The sequence below is a fragment of the Suncus etruscus genome, chromosome 13 (assembly GCF_024139225.1).
Source record: "Suncus etruscus isolate mSunEtr1 chromosome 13, mSunEtr1.pri.cur, whole genome shotgun sequence".
Lineage (NCBI taxonomy): Eukaryota > Metazoa > Chordata > Mammalia > Eulipotyphla > Soricidae > Suncus > Suncus etruscus.
In genome coordinates this window covers 27,289,760-27,308,317 of record NC_064860.1, presented here as the reverse complement: position 1 = coordinate 27,308,317, position 18,558 = coordinate 27,289,760, and the positions used below count along the sequence as shown (strand labels likewise).

The 18,558-nt window shown below is 37.8% G+C and overlaps 1 protein-coding gene across 1 annotated transcript in view; it reads left to right on the top strand.

Annotated features, from left to right (window-relative positions):
- The window catches only part of IQCB1 (IQ motif containing B1), a 71,014-nt gene that overhangs the window by 21,840 nt on the left and 30,616 nt on the right, over nucleotides 1-18,558 (top strand). Inside the window, exons 6-8 of the mRNA XM_049785899.1 lie at nucleotides 1,767-1,945; nucleotides 5,073-5,182; nucleotides 6,455-6,564. Of these exons, the coding sequence (XP_049641856.1) occupies nucleotides 1,767-1,945; nucleotides 5,073-5,182; nucleotides 6,455-6,564 (399 nt within the window). The remainder of the gene's footprint in view (nucleotides 1-1,766; nucleotides 1,946-5,072; nucleotides 5,183-6,454; nucleotides 6,565-18,558) is intronic.

Genomic DNA, 18,558 nt, shown 5'->3' with positions numbered 1-18,558 from the left:
CGTCTTAGATTTATTCTTCTCAGGAGCTTGTAGTTGCTTCCTTGATACATGTTTCTGGTTTTAGACACCCTGTGCTTAGGTTAGAAGTTTTCTTTACATTTTCCTGTGATGCGCTTATGCAAACAGCCGCTCTTTTATTATTGACTAATTTTTTCTTTTAATAATTGTAGACAATATTGTTTGTTTACTAAAAACAAAAGGGGGAATTGTTGTGTATGTAAATATTTTGGGGGATTACTATGTTGCTCACCCTAATCTGATTAGGTGATTGTGCCCTACCCTAGGGTGTGACCTGGCATTCTGCCCCCACCCTAGGGTAGGACCTGATTCTGCTTCCACCATTGGTTGGTATCTGATCCCACCATTGGGTGGGACCTGACTCTGGACTATAAGAGCAAGGGTCTGTGGAAGGCGAGAGGCTTTTGCTGGCTGGAACTGAATCGGAGTCTTTGGACTTCAGTTTTGTCCATCCAAATAAAGCAAATATTTCCACGAGCCTGATTGTCTGCGAGCTGTTTACCCGCCGTTTCACCTCAGAACCGTGGGCTAGACAGGGTGGCAGACACGTGCTACGAGCTGGAAGAAAAGGGCCTCATTCTCCATCCCTCCATCAGTCAACCTCTTCAGGGGCTGTCCTGCTACAAAGTAATAGCAGGGATGTGGGGAAAAAGGAACTCTCATTCCCACTGCTGGTATGAATGCCATCTAGTCCAGTCTTAATGGAAAACAATATGGAGATTCCTCAAAAAACTGGAAATTGAGCTCCCATAGAATACAGCAATACTCCTCCTAGGGATATACCCTAGGAACACAAAAACACAATACAGTAATGCCCTCTGTATTCCAATGTTGATCGCAGCACTATTCACAATAGCCAGAATCTGGAAACAATGCAAGTGCCCTAGAACAGATGAGTGGCTAAAGAAACTGTACATCTATGTAATGGGATACTGGGTAGCTGAGAGAAGAAATAATGTTATGAAATTTGCTTAAAAATGGATGGATTTAGGGTTGGAGAGATAGTATGGAGGTAGGGCGTTTGCCTTGCACAAGGCCAACACAGGACAAACCCCAGTTTGATTCTCCTATATTTAGTATATAACAACTTAATTTATATAGTATAAAAGTACATATAAGTATATAACAACTTAATTTATACAACTTTATTTTATTTGGTTAGGTGGCTTTGGGCCACACCGATGGCAGTCAGGAGTTACTCCTGACTCTGCACTCAGAAATCATTCCTAGCAGTACTCGGGGCACCATATGGGGTGCCAGGGATTGAACCTGGGGATGGCCACTACAAGGCCACTATCTGCTTTGCTATCACTCTGGCCCCTATTTTGTCTTTGTATATTATATATAATTGTATTATTGTATATTGTATATAATTTATATATTGTATAAGCAATGAATTTTGGCTTTCTTCTGATTATTTTTCCCTCATTTAAAGATCTTTGAAACCTTTGATTTAATACTTTGCACATTTATCTCCACGGTTTTTGAGTGGCTTTTGGCACTTTGATATTCCCCATTTTACCTAGCATGGTGCCTCATAGCTATAGCAATTCAATAAAAATTAATTTACTGTACTATATTCTCACAAACAAGCTACAGATACATATGTATTTTATAAATGTTTATCTTCTTTATTTGGACCATTGATTGGTGTCATGTTATTAAAACTTTTTATGCTTGTTATTGTGGCCAATGCATCAATTAGTTATGGTACATTCTTTTTCTTTTCTCTTTTTTTTCTTATGTAGTGATGATTTACTCAGAATAGAGGGAAAAGCCCTGCGTTCAATTTTAGATGAGATTGTTTTCAAGCTTTTGTCAACTCATACAACTTTCATAAGAAGTGCTGCTACAAAGCTCCTACTGTTGATGGCTGAATCTCACCAGGAAATTTTGGTTTCATTAAGACTCAGTGCCTGTTACAAAGGTAGGACATACATTATTTTCTTAAGGTTTTCAAAAACTACTGTTTTAAAAAAAATAGCAAATAGTTGTTTTAGAACAAGTCTCTAAGCTATCTTCATGTTTCAACAGATGATGCTTTCTTAATAAAATTACAATAAATGTCCTTTGACAAAATGGTTATTGTAGAATATACCATGCAATGTTGAAAATAATGACCAAGGAGACTAGTGACCTTTCTGAGACTGACTTTACCCTATAAGGAACTGTGCTTGAGAAATTGGCAACCTCTTCAATCTTTACATCAATCTATACTCATAGCCTCTTTCAAAGATATCTTTACTGAGAAACAAGATTTATTTCATACCTCCAAAGATAAAGCATATATGTAATTTTTTTTAAAGCCAGAAAGTTTTAGGATGAACTAAAGGACCAAATGTATTACTGCTCCAATTATCTTTCATTTAATTATTTTATAACTAGATACCATCTTGAATTACATTAAATTACATTAAAATAATCTTTACTTCAGTCTGGTGTTAGTATATTTTTTTATGCGTGAAATCCTACCATTAAAAGTTTTGTAAACTACAATGCTGAAAATGAAATATTTTAAAAATAATAATAGGGCCGCCACAATAGCGCAGTGGTGGGGCTTTTGCCTTGCTTGCGGCTGATCCAGGATGGACCTCGGTTCAATCCCAGGCACCCCATATGGTTCCCCATGCCAGAAGCAATTTCTGAGCACATAGCCAGGAGTAACCCCAGAACCTCACCGGGTGTGACCCAAAAACCAAACCAAAACAAAACAAAACAAAAAAAACCCACAAATAAAAATGACAACAGTAGGGACCAGAATGATAGCACAGCAATAGAATGTCTGCTTTGCATGCAGCTGCCCAGGACGGACCTGGTTACATCCCTGGCATCCCATATGGTGCTCTGAACCAGGAGCGATTTCTGAGTGCATAGCCAGGAGTGACCCTTGAACATCAACAGGTGTGTCCCAAAAGCCAAATAATAATAATAGTAAAATTATTTTTTACAACCCATTTTCTGCTCCAGTAAAATAATCTTCATAGCAGCCACGTGAAAATGACAGCATTATTGCAATAGAAACAGAAGCATTGGAAAATTAGATCATTTACCAAAAATCACATAGATTGGTATTTCCATTTAGTTGCCGACGAAGTTATAATTGAGCTTTGTTTTTACCTTTGGTAGCCAAAGCTATGAATTAATTAAAATAAAACTTTATATTTTTTCTAATATCTTTATTTAAACACTATGGTTACAACCATATTCGTCATTGAGTTTCAGTCATAAAATGTATATACCGCTTCACCAGTGCAACCTTCTCAGATGTGGCTTTTTTCTTTTTTTTTTTTTTTTTTTTTTTGGTTTTTGGGCCACACCCGGTGACGCTCAGGGGTTACTCCTGGCTATGCGCTCAGAAGTCGCTCCTGGCTTGGGGGACCATATGGGACGCCGGGGGATCGAACCGCGGTCCGTCTCCTAGGCTAGCACAGGTAAGGCAGGCACCTTACCTCGAGCGCCACCGCCCGGCCCCAGATGTGGCTTTTTTCAACTAAGTTTATAAATGGCTTTTTAGTTTATTACATATGCTTACCAAATTAAAGATATTTAAAGGTTAAAATAAATGATAATGCATTTAATACCAAAACTATTTACACAGTCTTTTATTAACTATTAGTGGTATGAAAAGTATGTCAGTAACTTACTCTGCATTAATATTACTATTGCTGGAGCCGGAGAGATAGCATGGAGGTAAGCCATTTGCCTTGCATGCAGAAGGACGTTGGTTTGAATCCTGGCATCCCATATGGTCCCCCGAATCTGCCAGGAGTGATTTCTGAGCGTAGAGCCAGGAGGAACCCCTGAGCGCTGCTAGGACTGACCCAACCCCCCCAAAAAATATATTACTATTGCTATATTATTCTTGTAAGTATAATTTAATTATAAGAATAAGAATAAAGAGGTAGAAAATAAAGTGATTTACTTTAATTTTTTACTGAGCCAGTTAAACATTTTTTAATTCTGTAATTAGAGTTCTACTTTAGAAATGTAAATTTGCAGCAGAGCTATTTAGAAAGGAATTTTCCCATAATAATTCATCTCCTTTTTCTTAATAGTAGAACTCACTCTATTTGCTTAAGATATTTTATAGTTACTAATATTTTTGAAAAGTTGAGTCTTGAGGACAGTATAGGGAATGGAAGAATTCATATAGTGGCTTTTATAATTCTATACTCAAAGTCAACTTTACATTATTTGTCTAATATTGAATGTGTCAATTATAATACCTTATTTCACTATTGCATGGAAGTACCTTATGTTAATTTTTTTTTTTTTTTGGGTTTTTCGGTCACACCCAGCAGTGCTGGTGAGTTACTCCTGGCTCTATGCTCAGAAATCGCTCCTGGCAGGCTCAGGGGACCATATGGGATGCCAGGATTTGAATCACCGTCCTTCTGCATGCAAGGCAAATGCCCTGCCTCCGTGCTATCCCTCTGGCCCCAATATTTTATTTTGAATATAAAGAAAATAAAGAACTTTAATACTGTAGTACTTCTAAATTATTAGTTCAGGAATTATTTGTTTACATTTCATCTATTAAGTATATGTTTTTATTTAATGATGATACCCTTAATAATGATTAATCTGTTGAATTGTTTTTATAGTATGTCTTATTTTTTTAATGTCTCAATTTTAGGTATTTCCTACATTTAGATGAAAAAAAATTTCCTTTGATCACAGTGGATTCACTCTGCCACCCATGTTTTATTTCCCAAGGGAGAGTGGCTAAGATTAAATCTAGGACTTCACACTTGTGATACATATGCCTACCTCTGAGCTACATTCCTGACTCACCTGTTCCCTTTTTTAATTAAAGAGGCTTACTAGATAGGTTTAACATCAGATCTCACAGAAGAACTTCTGGGACAGAATTATCCTAAAGACAGTTTTAGGAATCTTGGAAAAAGGAAAATAAATTGTGTGATTAATCTTAGTGTGTTCATTTGCTTCTAAACATCTTTAATCTCTGAATATAATGATTAGTAAAAGGTTTTATTAGTAATAGTTATATAATTTTTATTAATAATAGTTGTATGTTTGTTATTCCATTTCAGAATTCAGAAGTTTACTAAAGAAACAGTCATCTAGAACAGAGTTTAGTCAAGAACTTGGACAACTTATTGGCCTTTTAAGCCCTCAGGGCTATCAGGAAGTACAAGATCAGGTAACAGGGGCCGGCGAGGTGGCACTAGAGGTAACGTGTCTGCCTTGCAAGCGCTAGCCAAGGAAGGACCGCGGTTCGATCCCTGGGCGTCCCATATGGTACCCCCAAGCCAGGGGCAATTTCTGAGTGCTTAGCCAGGAGTAACCCCTGAGCATCAAACGAGTGTGGCCCGAAAAACCAAAAAAAAAATATATCAGGTAACAATTCAAATAATTTGGGGCTGGAGCAGTGGCACAAGCAGTCAGGCATCTGCCTTATGCACACTACCCTAGGACAGGCTGTGGTTTCTATCCCTGGCATCCCATATGATCCCCCAAAACAGAAGTGATTTCTGAGCACATAACCAGGAGTAACAACTGAGCATTACAGGGTGTGGTTGAATAAACAAAAAATAAAAAAAGAGGGCCAGAGAGATAGCATGGAGATAGGGCATTTGCCTTGCATACAGAAGGACGGTGGTTCGAATCCCAGCATCCCATATGGTCCCCTGAGCCTGCCAAGAGCGATTTCTGAGCATAGAGTGAGGAGGAACTCCTTAAGTACTGCCAGGTGTGATCCCAAAAAACAAAAACAGAAAAAAGAAATAATTCATATATTTGCTAGCATTTTAGTTTTAAGTTATTGAATATTAATAGCTTCCTGAATCTCTCTATTATCTTCCTTCTGATATTCAGAGCTGCCATACATAGTTTGATGGGGAAAGTGTTGTTAGTGGTTTTAATTTTTACCTATAGAGAGAGCCTTTTCTTTCTAACTGATACAAATGCCTCTCAGACCTTAAAGCTTCAATAACTGAGGCTCAGTATAAGTCAAGCAGAGAGCATTTGATAATGTTTTCCAAAGTAATATAAGTACAATTAATAGAAGAATTTAGAGCTAACAGCCTATATCTTGGATACATTCTAATGTTTGAATCCGTTATGCTTTCTATTGGAGGTTTAGCATTCTTAGGATTTCCATGTCCTGAAGCTCTGAAAAAAAGTAGGTTTGTTTGTTTGTTTTGTTTTGTTTTGAGGACCATACCCAGTCAGGCTCAAGTTTACTACTGGCACTGCACATAGGAAATCACTCCTGGCTATCCCTAGAGGAGTATATAAGGTGCTGGAGTTTGAACCTGGGTCTGTAGTATGTAAGGCCTTACCTGCAATATTATCTCACAGGACTTAGGCCCTATAAAAATTTTACTTCCTATCAAACTTAGTAGATTACTACTTACAAAGACCGAACAAGATTTCTTAAGATGTCTCAGTTAATTCTAGCCTTTAATTTCAGAAACTCCATCAAGCAGCTTGCTTGATCCAAGCTTATTGGAAGGGTTTCCAAACTAGAAAGAGATTAAAGAAGCTTCCATCTGCTGTGATTACTTTACAGAGACTTTTCAGGTAAAAATTTGGTGAGAATGATTGCTTTAGAGTTGTGTGACTAGTTAGTTATATATGAGTACAGCTGATTGGGTATTTTTTATTGTTGTTTACATCCTGGTTTCTATTGTTTATTTTACTCATTCTTTCATAGATCTTCCATACATTTGAAGTATTAGCTTTCAGTAACTCAGAGAACTGGTAGATAAAATACACTATTTAATAATTTCCTAGGTTAAGCAAATAGAAGGAACCAGTGATAACTATTTTATTAAAACCTTAAAACAAAAATTTTCATGAATATTAATATGTAATTTGATTAAATCCTCTAAGAATATAAAAGTTTAATATTTGAATCTGATATTCCTAATTATACATGGATGGTCATTGAGATGCAGCATAGTTTTCCATTTATCTCAATTGCAAGTAAACTGGAAGTTAAGTACTAAGGACATGATTCAGTTTTATTTATAAGACTATTCATCCAGCCCACCATGTACATTTCACATATCAATGTGGGTGCCATCTTAACCTGCCACTGATTTTGTTGGGAAAAACCTGCCTGGAAGAACTCACTAACTGAACATCAACAGAGGTGACCTGACCCCATCCACAAAGGGTGGAACTACACAGTCTTGCACATCTCCTAGTCAGTGAATCCCAGCACAACACATAGCAAACACCACAATCCAAGTGTGACAATCGGGAAACAACACAGGCCTCCACCATCCATAGAGAATAAAGATGGCAGCTCTTATGACCTGAAAAGTACCGACCAACTATTTAGCCTCTCTGATAGAGAATTTAAAGAAGCAATATGGAGGATCTTCATAGAACTCAAAGAAAGCCTGGAACAAACTGAACAAACCACAAATAAGAATCAAGAGGATATGAAAATAGAAATCAGAAAACTTTAAGCTGAATTTAATAGGACTGATAAACTTGGTAGGCAAAATGAAAACCTTACTGGAAAGGCTCTCTAACAGAGAACCAGAGAAACAGCAGCTAATGGCACAATCAGTGAGCTCTATGATAACTGCATACAACAGAAGAAATTGGAAAGAGCTTTAAAATAAACAATGGAAAGAAATCCTCAACGAATGTGAACAGATGAAAATAGAAGTCTTTGATAAACTCAACAGAAAACAAACAAACAAGCAAACAAAAAAACATAAGAATCATAGGAATCCCAGAAACCCCCAGGAAGAATTAACAGTCAAAGACATCATTACAGAGAAACTACCAAAGCTAAAGACTGCATGCAACAAATCCTGCATGCCTAAAAAGTACCAGCTAATAGGGACCCAAAGAAAAGCTCCAAATACATCCTAGTCACAATGATGAATCCCACAGATAGGGATAGAATACTGAAAGCAGCAAGATCAAAAAAGGTAAATTACATTCAAAGGAGCATACTTAGGATTTATAACAGACTTGTCACAAGAATCCCTCAAAGTTGGATATTTTGACAAAGCTCAGTGAAATGAATGCTTGTAGAATACTGCACCGAGCCAGACTCATACCTGACTCATATTCAGGTTTGAAGGAAACATAAATGGCTTCACATATAAACAACAGCTCAGAAACTACATTCTCAAAACCAGCCTTAAAAGGGGAAAGGTCTACTTTAAGACAAGACAGACCAACAGACACACCAAACTTCTATGCAAAGATGACACTAAAGCCCAGGACAATTATCTCTCTCAGCGTCAGTGGACAAAATGCACCAGTTAAGAGACACAGAGTGGCAAAATGGATCAAAAAGCTGACTCCAACATTCTGCTGCCTACAAGAAACACATCTGAATAGTCAAAACATAGATTCAAAATCAAAGGTTGGAGGACAATCATCCAAGCAGACAACTCCCTTTAAAAAAGCTGTGGTAGCCATATTAATATTAGATAACACAGTTTAAACTTAAAAATTATAAGAGATAAAGATGTGATATTTTGTAATAATCAAGGGATATGTACAACAGGAAGAAATCACACTCCTAAATATATTTGTATCTCATGAGGGACAAGCAGAATACTTAAAACAACTGTTGACAAATTTGAGAGAAGACATCAATAAAAGTGAGAAACCTCTATATCTCCCTATCACCCCTTGATCTGTCAACCAGGCTGAAACTCAACAAAAAAATCCTAGCTCTGAAAAAAAATGAAGAAAGTAGCATAGGAGAAATATGTAGATCCTTCCACCCCCTAGAAAACTAGATACACATTCTTCTCCACTGCACATGGGTTATTCTCCAGGATAGTCCACATGCTGGCCCATAAAACATACCTCCATAAAATCAAAAGAATAAAAATTGTACGAACTACCTTCTCAGATAACAATGCACTGAAATTAGAAGTAAACTACAAAAAGACACAGGAAAACTTTAACACCTGGAAATTAAACAGCTTACTTCTGAATAAGCTGTTGGTAAGAGATGAAATCAAAGAGAAAAATCAAAAGATTCCTGGAAGCGAATGAGAATGAAGACAAATTATCAGAATTTTCAAAAGCATTACTAAGAGGAATATTTATAGCTTTGCAAAGCACACATAAGGGAGAAAGGGCCTACGTAAATAACTTAATGATACAGTTTATAAAATTAGAAAGTGATCAACAAAAGGAACCAAAAATACATAGGCAGAAGGAAATAACAAAGCTTAGAGCAAAAATTAATGAAGTGGGTAGAAATCCAGAAAACAATCCAAAACAACAGTGAAAGCAAAAGTTGGTTCTTTGAAAAATTCAAGAAGATCAACAAACCACTAGCAAAATTTCACAAAGAAAGGGAGAGAGAGAAAATTAAAATTAATAAACTGGATTAGAAATGAAATGAAGGAGATCACTGCATTCAAAGGGTAATCAGAAACTTCTTTGAGAAAGTCTATGCCACAAAACATGAGAAACCAGGTACCCAACAACAGATGTGTAGCTAAAGACTCTGTAGTATATACACAATGGAAATTATGCAGTCATCAGAATAAATGAAATCATGAAATTTTCCTATACATGGATGGATTTGGAAGCTGAATGAAATGAGTCAAGGGGAGAGAAATAGACACAGTATAGACTCACTCATCTTTGAGATTAAAAAAAATAAATAAGGGGCCGGGCGGTGGCGCTGGAGGTAAGGTGCCTGCCTTACCTGCGCTAGTCTTGGATGGACCGCGGTTCGATCCCCCGGCGTCCCATATGGTCCCCCAAGCCAGGAGCGACTTCTGAGCGCATAGCCAGGAGTAACCTCTGAACGTCACCGGGTGTGGCCCAAAAACCAAAAAAAAATAAATAATAAATAAATAAATAAAAGCCACTATGGTAATAATGTCCAGAGACAATATAGATGAGTGCCAGAAGGACCAATTTATGATATGAAGCTTACTAGAAAGAGTGGTGAGTGCAGTTAGAGAAATAGCTACAGTAACAACTATCATGTCAATGATACTATGAGAGAGAAATAGAAGTTTCTCAGAAACAGGCAGAGGTGGAATAGAGGGAGATGGGGAGCATTAGATTCAGGAAGGTTGCCCTGGTGAAGTGGGTATTCTTTTTTTTATGACTGAAACCCAAATACAAACATACTTGTAACTGTGGTGCTTAAATAAAGTTATTTAAAAAAAAAAGATTATGGGCCTGGAGAGATAGCACAAGGGCATTTGCCTTGCAAGCAGCCGATCCAGGACCAAAGGTGGTTGGTTGGAATCCCGGTGTCCCATATGGTCCCCTGTGCCTGCCAGGAGCTAGTTCTGAGCAGACAGCCAGAAGTAGCCCCTGAGCACTGCCGGGTGTGGCCCAAAAACCAAAAAAAAAAAAAAAAAAAAAAAGATTAACCCACTCACCTTCTTAGAGTCAAGGGGAAAAGCATATGTATGCAGTTAGCACCCTAGTTGTTGCAGGGATTGGCTTCAGGTGAACAAGTCTGAAGCAAGGACTCTAGTATGATTAAGAAACATAGAAATAAGAAAGACAAAACATGAGGTCAGGTAGCTAACATGGACTGTTCTCCAAATACAATGTTGCTTAGAAGCACTAATCATCAAAGGGAGAACAAAAACATTCTTTGGTCAAATCCCTAAGTATCTTAATGAGATATACAAGGTCTCAGTTTACTTAATCAGATATACGAAGTCCCAGTATTTTTAGTTTATATACATATGTACATACATACATACATACATACATACATACATATACTTATATAAGCATATTGGGATGTTTATCTTTGTAATAGATTTTCTCAATGTGAGATTCTTCTGAGAGAAAGAGCAAAAATAAAGCAGTTTTTTTTTTATCATTGTGCCTTAGGCACCAGCATTGTGGGTTGAAAGATTCCATAAGCTACCAACCCTACCTTTCTCCTTTTTCTGTCTTAACCCTTAGTTTCCAATAAGTTATTTATGATAAAATGGAGTCATCTTAAAATTTGTACAGCTAATGTAAAACTAAATTTTAGTTCTCTAAGTGAAACTTACATATTCTAGCAGCCAAAAATAATTTTAAGAGAACTGAAACTATTCTCTCAGTAACTGCAGCTGTGTTTTACAGCTATAAAAATGTTTGAAATGGTTAACCCTGTGTTCACATGTTAGATAGTCTCTAATAATATGAATATGTTAGTGGTAAATAGTGATGCACAGATATCTCAGTAATTATACATTGATGAAAGTTTCCTTCATAGAAATATGATTAATATTTTTATTAAAACAGTCAATTATATTTTGCCTTAATCCAATACACTTAAATCATTATTTGTTCTAAGTGAATTATCTCCATAGTCTGACAGAATTATATTTTTATAAATTGTAGCATATATTTCCCACAAAGGATGCAATAATATGCTAAAAGCAGTTACAGAGCAGTAGTTATGGAAAAATAGATATTAATATGTTGGGCATGAGCATTGTTGTTAGTAAAATTCAAAAAACAGCATTAATTTTTATAAATGTACCAAGTGCCAGAGACTATGCTAGATAATAAAAGTAAAGAAAATTGATTTTGTATGCCACTTCAGCATCTTTCTGCTCAGTGAATATATGATGCTCTACCTATTTCAAATTACCTATTTATGTAATATTCTCTAAATCTCACAAGATTAATTAATGGGTTTTTCTTTATCAAATATATTACCTGGCACTTAATAATTGGGTGAAAAAATGAACATGAGGAGCCAGTGAGTGAGTAAGAAATGGCTGGATGTGGGGGTTTCCAGGCAGAGTGCTGATTGCTCTACCTGCAGAGTCTCCACCTGGCTGTGCTTCTTCTGAGGAAACTGAGCACCTGAAGGGAGCCCTGTCCTACTCTTCTCTGTCTTTCCTGAACTCTGGAAGCTCTCCTCAGAGCCCTGGGAAGCGAACCCCAAAGAAACTACATTCGGGAGCTACCCAGCGAGCCAGTGAGTGAGTAAGAAATGGCTGCATGTGGGGGTTTCCAGGCAGAGTGCTGATTGCTCTACCTGCAGAGTCTCCACCCGGCTGTGCTTCTTCTGAGGAAACTGAGCACCGGAAGGGAGCCCTGTCCTACCCTTCTCTGTCTTTTCTGAACTCTGGAAGCTCTCCTCAGAGCCCTGGGAAGCGAACCCCAAAGAAACTACATTCGGAAGCTACCCAGCGAGCCAGTGACTCTCCTCAGAGTCCTGGGAAGTGAACCCCAAAAATACAGCATTCTGAAGCTGCCTAGGGAGTGAGTGAAAACTACGCCTGACCAGTGGGGCCTGACTGTGAAAAACTGTGAGTGCTGCCTGTGTGTGTCTCTCTCTATCCTGTTGCGTGAACCTCCTGAGAGTGGGCTGAAAAGAGGCTCCAGAAGGCACTTAGCTCCACTTCATTTCACAGCCGTGTGCTCTTTCTAAAAAAAGAACACCATCACAAGAAGAAAAAAACCACACTAAGAACTGTGCTGGATCACAGAAGCAAGAATTTCTCTCCAGACTGTCTTCTCTGCTGCGTGCTTGGGCCTAAGATTTGATCCTGTGTGAGGCTTCATCCACGGAGGACTCCCCTACCTTGGAGGCAAGTCGGCCCATCCAGAAAGGGCGGAGTCAGAGAAGAGTGCTGCCTGCATCATACAACCAATGAATACCACCACAACACGTAGAAAAACCCACAATACAAGTGTGACAATGGGGAAACAATGCAGGCCAGCATCAGACATAGAGAATGAAGATGACAATTCTGATGACCAGTTAATGACCAACCAACTAATCAATCTCAGATAAGGACTTTAGAGTAGCAATATGGAAGATGCTCAAATATCTCAAAGAAACCATGGATAGAGTGGAACAGAACACTAATAAGAATCAAGAAAATATGAAGACAGAAATCACAAAACTCCAAACTGAAATAACATGTCAACTAACAGGCCTGAAAAAATCAGTAAACGAAGTGAATGACAAAATGGATAAGCTCTGGGACAGGGTATCAGAAGCTGAGAATAGACTTGGTGCTGTGGAAGGTGAGATACATAACAATTCCATACAGCAGGAGAGATTGGAAAAAAAAACTTAAAACAAATGAACAGACAATGGAAAAATTAGTCAAAGAATGGGAACAGATGAAAATAGAGGTCTATGATAAGATCAACAGAAACAACTTAAGAATCATTGGAGTCCCAGAGACCCAGAAAGAAAATTTCCAGGAAGAATCAAAGGTCAAGAACATCATTAAAGAGAAACTTCCAGAGCTAAAGAATATATGTGATCAAATCCTGCATGCTCGAAGAGTACCAACCAAAAGAGACGCAAGAAAAACCACCCCAAGACACATCCTAGTCACAATGACAAATCCCACAGATAGAGACAGAATTCTGAAAACAGCAAGATCAAAAGGGGAAATTACATTCAAGCAAGCATCCTTGAGATTTACAGCAGACCTCTCACCAGAAACATTCAATGCCAGAAAGCAGTGGTGGGATATTGTGACAAGACTGAATGAAATGAATGCTTCACCTAGAATACTGTACCCAGCAAAACTCACTTTCCGGTTTGACGGAAGAATACATGGTTTCACAGACAAAAAACAGCTCAGAAACTTTATAGACTCAAAACCAGTCTTAAGAGAAAAACTGAAAGACCTAATTTAAAACAAGACTACCCAAAAGACACACCAAATTTCGATATAAAGATGGCATTAAATCCCAGGACAATTCTTTCTCTCAACGTCAATGGACTAAATGCACCAGTTAAGAGACACAGAGTGGCTAAATGGATCAAAAAACTCAATCCAACCTTCTGCTGCCTACAAGAAACGCACCTGAATAGTCAGAACAAACATAGACTCAAAATAAAAGGCTGGAGAAAAGTTATCCAAGCAAACAACACCCATAAAAAAGCTGGAGTGGCCATACTAATATCAGATAATGCAAACTTTATACTCAGGAAGGTTGTAAGGGACAAAGATGGACATTTTATATTAATCAAGGGGTACGTAGAGCAGGAAGAAATAACTCTCCTAAACATATATGCACCAAATGAGGGGCCAGCAAAATATTTAAAACAACTGTTGACAAATCTGAAAAACAATATCAATAACAACACAATAATTGTGGGGGACCTCAACACTGCTTTGTCAACACTAGATAGGTCAACCAGACTGAAACCCAACAAGAATATACTAGACCTGAGGAGAGAAATGGAAGAAAGAGGCCTAGTGGATATATATAGGACACTCAATCCCCAGAAACCTGGATACACATTCTTCTCCAATGTACATGGGACATTCTCCAGGATAGACCACATGCTGGCACATAAAACATACCTCCATAATATCAAGAGGATAGACATTTTGCAAACTACCTTCGCTGACCACAAGGCTCTGAAATTATTTGTGAATTCCAAAGGGACTCAGAAGAAAAACTTTAACACCTGGAAGTTAAACAGCCTCATACTCAATAACCAGTGGGTCTGAGATGAAATCAAGGAGGAAATCAAAAGGTTCCTGGAAACAAATGACAATAAAGACACAAACTATCAGAACTTATGGGACACAGCAAAAGCAGTACTGAGAGGAAAATTTATAGCTTTGCAAGCACACATCAGGAAGGAAGAAGGAGCTTACCTGAGTAGCTTAATGACACAGCTAATAGAACTAGAAAGTACTCAACAAAAGGACCCAAAAATAGGAAGACAGAAGGAAATAACAAAGCTGAGAGCAGAAATCAACGAAGTGGAAACCCAAGAAAAACAATCCGAAAGTTCACCGAAAGCAGAAGTTGGTTCTTCGAAAAAATAAACAAGATTGATAGACCACTGGCAAACCTAACAAAGAAAGAGAGAGAGAGAAACTTGATAACTCGTATTAGGAATGAAAAAGGAGAGATCACTACTGGTATGACAGAGATTCAAAGGGTAATCAGAAAGTACTTTGAAAAACTCTATGCCACTAAAAATGAGAACCTGGAAGAAATGGATAAGTTCTTGAACTCTTATAATCTTCCACGGTTGAAGGAAGAGAATGTAGCATATCTAAACACCCCCATCACCATTGATGAAATAAAAATGGTAATCAAAAGTCTGCCCAAAAACAAAAGCCCAGGCCCAGATGGATTCACTAATGAATTCTTTCAAACTTTCCAAGAGGAACTACTACCAATCCTGGCAAGACTCTTTCATGAAATTGAACAAACGGAAACGCTCCCAAACAGCTTTAATGAAGCCAACATCACCCTGATACCTAAACCAGACAGAGATGCTACGAAAAAAGAAAATTACAGACCAATATAGCTGATGAATGCCGATGCAAAGATCCCCAACAAAATCCTGGCAAATAGGATTCAATACCTCATTAAGAAGATCATCCACTACGATCAAGTAGGTTTCATCCCAGGAATGCAAGGATGGTTTAACATCCGTAAGTCTATCAACATAATACACAACATCAACAACAAGAAAAATAAAAACCACATGATTATATCAATAGATGCAGAGAAAGCATTTGACAAGGTCCAACACCCATTCTTGATCAAAACTCTCAGCAAGATGGGAATGGAAGGAACCTTTCTCAATATAGTTAAGGCCATCTACCACAAGCCAGTGGCAAATATTATCCTCAATGGAGAAAAACTGAAAGCCTTCCCTCTAAATTCTGGCACAAGACAAGGCTGTCCTCTCTCACCACTCCTATTCAACATAGCACTGGAAGTACTTGCTATAGCGATTAGGCAAGAAAAAGATATCAAGGGAATCCAGATAGGAAAGGAAGAAGTCAAGCTCTCACTGTTTACAGATGACATGATGCTCTACTTAGAAAACCCTAAAGACTCTACCAAAAAGCTTCTAGAAATAATAGACTCATATAGCAAGGTGGCAGGCTACAAAATTAACACACAAAAATCAATGGCCTTTCTATACACCAATAGTAATAAGGAAGAAATGGACATTAAGAAACAACCCCATTCACAATAGTGCCACACAAACTCAAATATCTTGGAATCAACTTGACTAAAAATGTGAAGAACGTATACAAAGAAAACTATAAAACTCTGCTCCAAGAAATAAGAGAGGACACGCAGAAATGGAAACACATACCCTGCTCATGGATTGGCAGGATTAACATCATCAAAATGGCAATACTCCCCAAGGCGTTATACAGATTCAACGCTATCCCTCTAAAGATACCCATGACATTCTTCAAAGAAGTGGATCAGGCACTTTTGAAATTTGTTTGGAACAATAAACACCCTAGAATAGCTAAAGCAATCATTGGGAAAAAGAATATGGGAGGACTTACTTTCCCCAACTTTAAACTGTACTACAAAGCAATATTTATCAAAACAGCATGGTATTGGAATAAGGACAGACCCTCAGATCAGTGGAATAGGCTTGAATACTCAGAAAATGTTCCCCAGACATACAATCATCTAATTTTTGATAAAGGAGCAGGAAATCCTAAATGGAGCAAGGAAAGCCTCTTCAACAAGTGGTGTTGGCACAACTGGCTAGCCACTTGCAAAAAATTGAACTTAGACCCCCAGCTATCATCATGTACGAAGGTAAAATCCAAATGGATTAAAGACCTCGATATCAGACCCCAAACCATAAGATATATAGAACAACACATAGGCAGAACTCTCCAGGACATTGAGACTACAGGCATCTTCAAGGAGGAAACTGCACTCTCCAAGCAAGTGAAAACAGAGATTAACAGATGGGAATATATTAAGTTGAGAAGCTTCTGCACCTCAAAGGAAATAGTGCCCAGGATACAAGAGCCACCCACTGAGTGGGAGAATCTATTCACCCAATACCCATCAGACAAGGGGCTAATCTCCAAAATATACAAGGCACTGACAGAAATTTACAAGAAAAAAACATCTAATTCCATCAAAAAATGGGGAGAAGAAATGAACAGACACTTTGACAAAGAAGAAATACAAATGGCCAAAAGACACATGAAGAAATGCTCCACATCACTAATCATCAGGGAGATGCAAATCAAAACAACAATGAGATACCACCTCACACCACAGAGAATGGCACACATCACAAAGAATGAGAACAAACAGTTCTGGCGGGGATGTGGAGAGAAAGGAACCCTTATCCACTGCTGGTGGGAATGCCGTCTAGTTCAACCTTTATGGAAAGCAATATGGAGATTCCTCCAAAAACTGGAAATCGAGCTCCCATACGATCCAGCTATACCACTCCTAGGAATATATCCTAAGAACACAAAAATACAATACAAAAATTTCTTCCTTACACCTATATTCATTGCAGCACTATTTACCATAGCAAGACTCTGGAAACAACCAAGATGCCCTTCAACAGATGAATGGCTAAAGAAACTGTGGTACATATACACAATGGAATATTATGCAGCTGTCAGGAGAGATGAAGTCATGAAATTTTCCTATACATGGATGTACACAGAATCTATTATGCTGAGTGAAATAAGTCAGAGAGAGAGAGAGAGAGAGAGAGAGAGAGAGAGAGAGAGAGAGAGAGAGAGAGAGACGCAGAATGGTCTCACTCATCTATGGGTTTTAAGAAAAATGAAAGACATTCTTGCAATAATAAATTTCAGACACAAAAGAGAAAAGAGCTGGAAGTTCCAGCTCACCTCAGGAAGCTCACCACAAAGAGTGATGAGTTTAGTTAGAGAAATAACTACATTTTGAACTGTCCTAATATTGAGAATGTATGAGGGAAATGCAGAGCCTGTTTAGAGTACAGGCGGGGGTTGGGTGGGGAGGAGGGAGATTTGGGACTTGGGTGATGGGAATGTTGCACTGGTGATGGGTGGTGTTCCTTTTATGACTGAAACCCAAACACAATCATGTATGTAATCAAGGTGTTTAAATAAAAAAAATAAATAAAATAAAAAAAAGGAAAGAAAAAATGAACATGACAGTTCTTTAATTTTTGCTATGAAAGATTTACAGAGACTATACAGAGATGAGAAACCAAAATAATTCACTTCCATTATTGCTTAATTTATTTTTTGCTTCTCTTACAAGATTTTATTTTCAAAGCATTTCTTGCATATAAATTTGGGAAGTTATGACAACTTTGAGATAAGTGCTTTGAGGATGTTATGTTCAAGAGTGAGTTTTCTTGGAAAAGGTTTTCTTCTTTGTTGCATTCAGTGGTCTCCTTGCTATCATTATAGAGTTTCCCTGCTATCATTCTCAACCGTTGTCTTGTTTAAAAGTACCCCAGTATAGGACATGTTCAGCTCTTCAATGTTTGGCACAATTGATGTCAACTGTATCAGTTTGCCTTTTTTCTCTTTTTTTTTTTTTTGGTAGTAAAAGCATTAGAGTAACTTGGAATTACAGATTTTGGTCCACTTACAAGCTGTGTCTGTTACATTTATCTACTCCTGTTTTAAAATAGAGATTCCATTGCTTTGTGTAACTAAAAGAAACCAATTATAAACATTTCTGTTAAAAGAGAGAAGTTTTACTAGAAAAAATTGCCTAAGAATATTGATTTGAACACATCCTTTGCCTATGAAAGCCCTAGGCTCAATTCCCACAAAGCCAGGACTGACTCCTAAAATCCAAGCAAGTAGTAGCCTCCAGGTGTAC